General features: G+C 48.2%; 1 protein-coding gene across 1 annotated transcript in view; it reads right to left on the reverse strand.

Moving 5' to 3' along the window:
• LOC130381348 (collagen alpha-1(XXVIII) chain-like) overlaps positions 1-3,282 on the reverse strand; it is a 30,837-nt gene extending 27,555 nt beyond the window's left edge. Inside the window, exons 1-3 of the mRNA XM_056588882.1 lie at positions 2,904-3,282; positions 2,569-2,735; positions 661-1,235 (exon numbers count right to left, since the gene is read on the reverse strand). Coding sequence (XP_056444857.1) covers positions 661-1,235; positions 2,569-2,719 — 726 coding nt within the window. The 5' untranslated portion in view covers positions 2,720-2,735; positions 2,904-3,282. The remainder of the gene's footprint in view (positions 1-660; positions 1,236-2,568; positions 2,736-2,903) is intronic.
• Between the last annotated feature and the right edge of the window lie 5,879 nt (positions 3,283-9,161).

Below are 9,161 nucleotides of genomic sequence, written 5' to 3' on the forward strand. Positions count from 1 at the left end.
GTAAGGGATTATTGAACTATGTGTCGTGCATGACCGGTCTTGCCTGGTTCATTTAAGCTCACCCCCTCCCCTACTGTACCAAATAAACGACAGGATTTTTTCTGTAACCCGGAGCAGATGTTTCCGTCTGGGTGCATCTCATACCCGCCGGCCTGGGATTTTATTTACATTTGTTTCCTGCCCTGACTTTATGGTACACCTACAAGCGGCAATGTTTTATGGTGCATGTGGATATCTGTCTGTGTGAAAGTCTGCGTGTGTGTCGGTGTGAAAGTGTGTGGCTCAAACCGGTGTCAGCTGACGTCACCAAATTCCATTCCACCAATCGAAACCTGGCTTTCGTTTGGACTTTTTGGACGTTTTTTGTGGTAGTGGTGGTCGAGGAGGAGAAGGGTGAGGTTGAAGGGGAGGAGAAGGAGGGAGGAGAGGGGGAGGAGGGGAGGATGAGGAGGTAGAATGTGAGGAAGAAAAGGGGGAATAGGGTAGGTGTATAGGTGACGTAGTGTAGGTGAATGTGGATGAGCTGGAGGAGGCCAAGGGAGGCTACCAAAGCATCATCAGATGTTTCTGCTTGGCTCAAACCAGTGTCAGCTGACGTCACCACATGCTATACCACCAATCGAAGCCTGGCTTTAGTTTTTGACTCGTTTTCCTACTCACAATCTCCTTGACCACCTTGTCCACGATGCCGCGGTCCTGCAGGTTGTGGAGGTAGCGCGCGGCGGGCGAGCTGGCAATCTGCCGCAGCATGCCCACGTTCGACACCTCGTTGGCTTGCGGCGTGATACCGATCGTGAAGAAGCGCACACCCTGGTTCTTGGCGTCCGCCACCGCCGCCAGGATGTCCGGGTTGCGGGGGTGGGAGTTGCCGTCGTACAGCAGGATGGCCACCTTGATGCTGGCCACCGGCGACTCCTCCAGGTAGAGCCGTGTCAGGTTGGTGATGGCGTACGTGGCGTAGGTGCCGTGGCCGATGTACACGATCGGGGCGATGCGCGCCTTGAAGTCCTGCACGCCGCGCCACTGCGCGAAGGTCTGCTCAACGATCACGTGGCTGCTGTACTGCAGCAGGGCGGCCCTCGAGGACACGCCGCGGCCCGACGCCAGCCGCACGCCCTGCAGCCGCTCGGCCACATCGGTGGCCAGCCGCTTCTCCTGAGCGTGGTGCTCCTTGGCGCTCTCCGAGCTGTCTACCAGGAAGGCCACCTCCACGCCGCAGTCCTCGCCGCCGAGCACTGTTGGGAGGGAGGGGGAGGAAGGGAGGACGGGGGAGGAGGAGGACGGGTTGGTGGAGAAGGAGGAGGAGGGAGGAGGGAAGGTAGAGGATGACAGGAGATGAGGAAGAGGACACAGGAGAGGAACAATATGATGAAGATGGTGAAGAAGGAGAGGAGGATGAAGAGATAAAGAGGAGGATGAAGAGGAGAGAGGAAGACCACATGAAGAGGAGGAGGAAGCGGAGACAAAGCAAGAGGAGGACAATGAGGGAGTGCATGATGAAGGCGAGGTTAAGGAGTAAAAGATGGAGGATGATGAAGAAGGAGAGGAACAGGTGAGCAAGTGCGGGATAGGCACACACCGCCACATACCCCACACACACATTATCTGCACATCATTGGATACGTTTTTTTTTTTTTTAAATGGCATGAATAATTCATTCAGGTTGGATCCGAGACCTGAACCCGGACCTGCCTTTGGAGTCCTTGTAGCTTGGAGACACATTTCATTCACTTCAACCCTTTGAACCTCAGTCTTGGTCTACTCAGAACAAAGAGGACCTATCGTGTATTTCCTGTCACAGCTGGAAACTTCCAATGATCTGCTGCTACACACATTGTCTGGGATCAAGACTACAAAGACCAACATGCATGTGATTTGTTTTTTTGGTTTCATCGCTGGATAGCCAGGAGGCATTTTAAAAGCAGGAAATGACCTGTGCATATTTCCTCTCCAGGAGGGTTAAGACTTTTGTTTGAACTTTGAACCTCCCATGGAAGAATAAAGTATTTGGATCCAGTACTTACTTCAGAGTATTTAAGTGTTTTTTTTCTTTTGGATGATGTATTTATCGATTGCTAGGTTTGACCCCATTTTAATTAAGGGATCGCTCCAACACGTCCATGAATCAAGCCAAACTTTCCACTTCTAAAAAGTGTCTGACAAGGTCTGTTGGGCAGGGCATCAATCACATTTATCTACAGGTGGAAGACATTTTCCATCGACAGAATGTGCCCAAGGATACAGAATCCAGAGGGATTAACACATTTGGGGGTCACCAGGAATTTAATGGTTATGACAAGAGATAGATGGTTCTGGAAAAAACCCTACAGCCACGATGAACTCAAGTCCAAGGAACCCACCATCTGGGGATGAGTCACTTTACACACTTGAAGATAAAAAGCAACCTTTTTTTTTGTTGGAATGTTCCACAACATAACAGTGCATTACAGTCAGAACATAAACTTTGGATGCCAGTAAAATGAAAAATGTGTCACCTGAGTTCACCCCCTTCCTGCCCCTAACCCCCTCCAACTTGACCTAGCAACAAGGTTTAATCAAAAGACTCACATTCTCCGTTTTGAGGGATAGCGTTGGCCGTGGGCAGTTTGACCCTTCCCCGGGTGGACACCACTATCTCCTCGCGCTCTTCATGGAACTCCTGCGCAACAAGCGTGCGCATTCCACACAGCAGAACCAACCACTTCAGTACAGGGAACATGACCTCCAACCGCCTGCTGAGAAAGAGAGAGAGCCAGGGAGAAGGAGAGGGGAAGGAGAATGAGGGGGAAAAAGATGATGGAAAAGCATGTACGTCGGAGGGACTCAGACAGAAGTTCCCGCAGCGTGCTTCAACAAGCACGGCCGTTTTAAACTTCTCGTTTAACGCGCGCCGCATAACTCACCTGAGAGCGTTGCTGAGTCAGGGGTTCTTAGCGTGTTCTCCCCCACAAACGTCCAACTCCTTCCAAGCTTTGGAGTCTCCGGTTAGAGAACGTGAATGAATACAAATAAGAATGTCTCAAATAAATCGACAAAGAAAATACCCCAAACTATGTCAAAGGGGGTCCAGTTTTCTACATGAACTTCAGGACAGTTACTCCGAGTCCCTCCAGTAAGCTCCTGTTGCTCGTTTTTTAAGCTAATTCCCCCAGAGAGAACTTCACAAGCTACAGCAGTGGCGTGGTCCTGGACATTCCTGGCGCTCTCATGCTCCTCAAGGTCTCCTGCTGCTCGCTCCGACTTCACAACTTATTGCACATGGTCTGAGGTGCTCTCCATTCAGGACTGCCTGAGGTTGTGCTGAAGGCAGAACAGGAGCTGCTGCTGCTTCAAAGGGTGGAGGGGGGAGGCGGGGCACTAGGGTGGGTGGCTGGGGTAAGGGTTGGGGTTTGAGGCGTGGGATGTCCTAGCCGTGGATTTTATGCAAATTTATCTTACTATCCTGAATAGAACTGTTAGCCCCAAGCAGTGAAGCAATTTTATTTTCAGCGAGACCTTTTAAGATGACAAAGCTTTTTTCTCGTCTGTCTGATATGTGTTCCAAAGATAAAGTTAACCTGGCAGGTATGCCGACAACATTCTTTGATTAATTTGTTATTCTTTTTGTTCATTATTTTCAAGTACTTACATTTGACTGCATCAGACAATATAGTCATTTATAACAAAAGATAGACAAAAATAGGTTGGAAGCTTCAATCATGCACTTGCGTGTAAGGAAACACAAGGTAGTGATTTCCTTGTTTAATCGACCTATTTTTGCTGCATGTCTGCAGTTTTTTGGCAGTCAAGTCAAGTAACAAGGTATGCTGACCCAATTTATCAAGGGTAGCTGTCACTGTATCTTCCAACAGCTCAAATGAAATGGTTTTCATAACAATAGAGTTAGGAACAAGAGAGTTTTTTGGGTGTTCTGTGGCCGGTTTTTAAAACCCCATTAAATGGACGTAGCTAGCTCTGGAAAGTTTAGTGCCATCAGCTGTCTACTGCCCTACACTGATGGGCAGTAAATTTAAGACCTTCGCTCTGAAACAAACACACTGTGAGAAAAAGTGTGCTGAGAAGCATCTTGTCAAATGTTGGAATGCGGTTGGTTTGGTATTTAAGCCCTTGTCTTTCCTTTGTTCCTTGTCGGATCATTTTAGTTTGTGGTGAGTTCTGTCCTGTGTGTTACCTGTGTTCCCGGTGTTCCCTGTGTTACCCGCGTCACCTGTGTTCCTTGCCTTTTTGAGTTAATAAATTATCCTTTACTCGAACTGTCTGCGTTTGGGTCCTACCTGCCTGCCTGCCACCCGCAAACCGTGACAGAATGATCCGACCATCATTGGACCCAGCGGACGTTTTTTTTGTTGGAGGCTGTGTTGGGGTGTACGTGCAGCGCTGTCGCTTCAAGGCCCGAGTTGGAGGGTGCCTTATGGACTATCAGAGTGGGGGTGTTGAGTGCCATCCGGTTCAACATTTCTCTCCAGCCCCTGAGCTGACTCCGGTCCCCGAGCCCTGTCCGGTTCCTGAACTCTACCTTGACTTCCAGAGGGGTGCCGCCTTCTAAACCTTCCAGAAGGGGTCCGCTCTCTACCTTGACTTCCAGAGGGGTGCCGCCTTCTAAACCTTCCAGAAGGGGTCCACCCTCTACCTTGACTTCCAGAGGGGTGCCGCCTTCTAAACCTTCCAGAAGGGGCCCGCCCTCTACCTTGCCTTCCCGAGGGGTTCCGCCTTCCAAACCTTCCAGAAGGGGCCCGCCCTCTACCTCGCCTTCGTCTTCGCCGATGCCGGCCACCTGTGGGTCTTCGCCGTTGCAGGCCTCCAGGATTGCAGGCCTCCAGAAAACAGTTTTTGTTCCCTCCTCCTGGCTCCACTCCACCCACCCTATTTGGATTTGACTTTCTTTTTTTTTGCATGTCGTGGGTCACCTGGTAGTCGACCCTTGAGGGGGGGATACTGTCATGGTCTGTCTGTTTCCTTGTCTTGTTTTGGTGTGTTACCTGTTTTACTTTGGTATCGGTCATGTTTCTCCCCATGTCAGGTTTCCCTCCTGTGTGATTACTGCTCCCTCCCTAATGTGTCTCAGCTGTTACTCGTTGCGTGCCCTGTGTGTGTTTGGTATTTAAGCCCTTGTCTTTCCTTTGTTCCTTGTCGGATCATTTTAGTTTGTATTGAGTTCTGTCCTGTGTGTTACCTGTGTTCCCTGTGTTACCCGCGTCACCCGTGTTCCTTGCCTTTTTGAGTTAATAAATTATCCTTTACTCGAACTGTCTGCGTTTGGGTCCTACCTGCCTGCCTGCCACCCGCTAACCGTGACAGGCATTCAGTATCTGACATGTATGTCCTGCTTTGAATACTACAGCAGAGAGGACCAGAATAGAGTGGAACAATACCGCCAAAGTAAATTGTAATACCATTTCATGCAAGAATGGCTAAATCTATGACATGATTCCTGACAGAAATAAAAGTTGTGGTTGAAGTTGAAATTCTTGTACACTCACGTTCATCAGGGAAGACTTGACCTGATGCCCTTACAACATTGTTTTTGTTTGAGTTATTTGTGAGTTATATGTGAGTTACTGTGCTTCACAAGGGCCGTTTGGCCTTTTGTACTCATTCCACTCTCTAACGCGACGCTCAGGGCATCGCTGAACCATCCCTCACAAAGTGCTGTCTCCGACCACAGACAACAAAAACCTCTGCCTTTTTTTTTGACAGAGCCGCAACTGTTGTTTTAACAACGCAAACACATTCCAGGATTAATCCCTGACCACGTTCGTCTGAAGACTCTGAAGTCATCGAATATTCGGTTAAAAGAAGGCCCACACTTAGAAAATACAACTCAGCCCCAAGCGTAATTAAACACATGCAGCCTCAACGCTGCGCATATTTAAATGTAATTTCTGAATCGCCCAAGGGCGCAATTTATCCTGCCCTAAATAATGTGAGAAGAGGATATATCGGCCTGGACCCATTTGTGAAAACAAAAACAAATGAAAGGAATTAATAGATTAGGACTTTTAAAGCATTGTCAGTGCTCTGCTATAGAAGCAGTGGCCAGGATGGTGGTGCAAGCGTTCCCAGGGGGACACAAGGGCACATTCAAGGGTACCTGTGCATACGTGATCGAGGTACACTTTCAGAGGCGCCGTTTTTGTGGGCCAAGGGCAGAGTACTTATTTTCATATGCCAGGCTCATGCGAAATAGTGACGCCTCGTATTTCCCCAGGATAACTGAAGAGTAAAAACGGCAGGAGAAAACACACACACACAGACACACAAACAAACAAACAAACACACACACATGCACTCACGCACACAGACACACAGACACACAGACACACACATACACACACACACACAAACACACACATATATAATATAAGTACACACAATTTACAAAACACACACACACGCACACACACACAGGCACGCATAAACAAACACATTCACACACCACGCATATGCACCCAGGCACCCAGGCACACTCACACACACACACACACACACACACACACACACACACACACACACACACACACACACACACACACACACACACACACACACACTCACTAATAAGTGATTCTACAAGTTTAACAAGACAATACAAGTTATATAAATACAGGCTCTGGTATTAACAACCTCAAAGACACCTAAATGTATGATGTCATCGCGTGCCTCTGCATGGTATTTTCCTATTCTGGCGCTCGCATACCTGGGAACTATTTCTATAGCAATACTCCTTTATTTGCCTTACTTTGTCCCAACATGTCTTTTTTTTTGTTGCCTAGACCGAGAGAGGCTAATAATAACATTGCAGCGCTCGGTGAAATCAGAATGATTCATTAAACAAACACAAGTCTGCGTTCCTCGGCGACACTATCACATCAGCAGCAGCTTATAGAGATACGATTTAGGATTTAAAAAGAAAGGTGCATTTGTTAAACTTTCCTATGAATTTCCTTCATGTATTTTTTTTTTTTTTGAAAGATGAAAGTAAACTGCCAATCATGGACCATCAGCCATTTCTTTGAAGAGGCTCCTGCTCGATAATGGAAACAATTAGGGGAAATGCTCCGTTGGAAAATCACTGGAGTAATATCAAACAGACATGCTATAGGGGTTGAGTTCTTAAATAACTGACAATTTGCAGTGATCCGGGATCTTTAAAGGCATGTAAATATGGTATTTGTTTCTGAAATGTACGCCTATGCAAGAATTGGCAGGCATAGGCCTTGTGTTATGTATTACAATTTAAAGTGAGTCTTCTTAAAGGTCCCATGGCATGCTACTTTATGGATGCGTTAATATAGATATTATTGGGCCCATAACACAGTATTTGAAGACGTTCCCGAAATTCAGCCGTGTGGCAGAATTACAGCCACTATGAGCCAGTCGCACATCGAGCTTTCCACCAAACGTGCCGGTTCGGTGTCTGTAGCTTTAAAGCAAATGAGGAGGAGATAGGCGGGTCAAGGAGGAGGGTGGGGGTGGGGCCCTGAGCCCTGAGCAGGGAATCACTTTGCGCGCAGGCTGTAAATAAACCAAACACTGTGCGTGAAGATGTCCGTCAAAGAGTGACTTTCACATCATTGTTCTTAAACACTCCCTCTGTTTGCTGATTGGATGCACAAAATTTGGACGGAGAAAACCCACTAACATACCGCATGACCCAGACGTAGTACTGAAGGGAAATTAAAATTGAGCAGAAGTAATTAGGCGGGCGGAGCCGGGCTAGTGCTCCGGCGGGAGTCCTGGAGCTCTTTATCTAAATAATATCATATTATACACAGATATCTATATCATATAATATATTCTATCACGGCGAAAAGCTGTGTGCGCCTCCAGACGATATTATGAATCTCAAACGACTGCGTCGGGTTCTCCGACGTCTCTCGTCCTTCCACTTGCACATCAATCTGAAGTAGACTGAACCGTAGGGTACGCTGCCCACTGCCCGCCGCCCGCTGCCTGCTGCCTGCTGCCAGCTGCCTGCTGCCCGCTGCCGGGCGGTGATGCCTTGCGGTGGTGGTGCCTCGCGGCAGCGGGCAGCAGGCAGCATGTCGCAGTATCTATGTATTATATGATATTATTTAGATATAGAGCTCCACGACTGTAACGCAACTGTTGTACACTTCTTTGTTATTTGGATAAACATTCTGCTGTTGGTGTTATGACGCATAACACGTCGGACTCTCGTCTCTGGTCTTTCCACAACCAGACTCCTAGTGGGGGTTATCTCAGCCATGGTTGAGAAGGAATTGGGGGGAAAAGGAACTTTGGCTTTGACTCCCTGAAGTACATATAATGCATATTATCACGGCCAAAAGCTGTGTGCGCCTCCAGACTATATTATGAATCACAAACGACTGCTTGGGTTCTCCGACGTCTCTGGTTCTTCCACTTCCACATCAATCTGAAGTAGACTGAACTGTGCGCTACCCGCTGCCGGCTGCCGGCTGCTCGCTACCGGCTGCCGGCTGCCCACTGCCGGCTGCCCGCTGCAGGGCGGTGGTGCCTCGCAGCAGCGGGCGGCGGGCAGCATGTCGCAGTTCATGTACTTCAGGGATTCAAAGCCAAAGTTCCTTTCCCCCCAATTCCTTCTCAACCATGGCTGAGATAACCCCAACTACAGTCTCGTTGTGGGCATACCAGACTAGTCAAAGAACCGACGTCCGCCATAACACCAACAGCAGAACGGTTATCCAAATAACAAAAAAGTGTACAACACTTGCGTTACAGTGTGTGTAATCACACACACACACACATGTGGCGCACGCACGTTCATAGCTCATTGTCTCATCAAATTCTCTGGGCGGGCAAGGCAGAGAAAGGGGAGGTAACTTGGCCCCTTATGACGACATATGGGGCCACACACCAAATCAGCGCGCTTGAACTTCCATTTTTTCAAAGGCGAGCAGGATACTGCTCGTTGTACACCGAACGCAAGTTTTAGCCACTGGGGGATGACAAGCAGTCTAGGGGAACTCATATTAATGTTAGAAAACCTCATAGAGTGAGATTTTCATGCCATGGGACGTTTAAATAGTATACTTCCTGGGGGGGGGGGGGGGGGGGGGAGTATTACTGCCAATTTATGGAAGAAAGTTTTTTTCCTCACATGAGAAGCCCTAAACCCCTGATTACATCAAGATGTAAACTATAAAACTGTCATCGAC

The sequence above is a fragment of the Gadus chalcogrammus genome, chromosome 4, assembly GCF_026213295.1.
Source record: "Gadus chalcogrammus isolate NIFS_2021 chromosome 4, NIFS_Gcha_1.0, whole genome shotgun sequence".
NCBI classification, from domain to species: Eukaryota; Metazoa; Chordata; class Actinopteri; order Gadiformes; family Gadidae; genus Gadus; species Gadus chalcogrammus.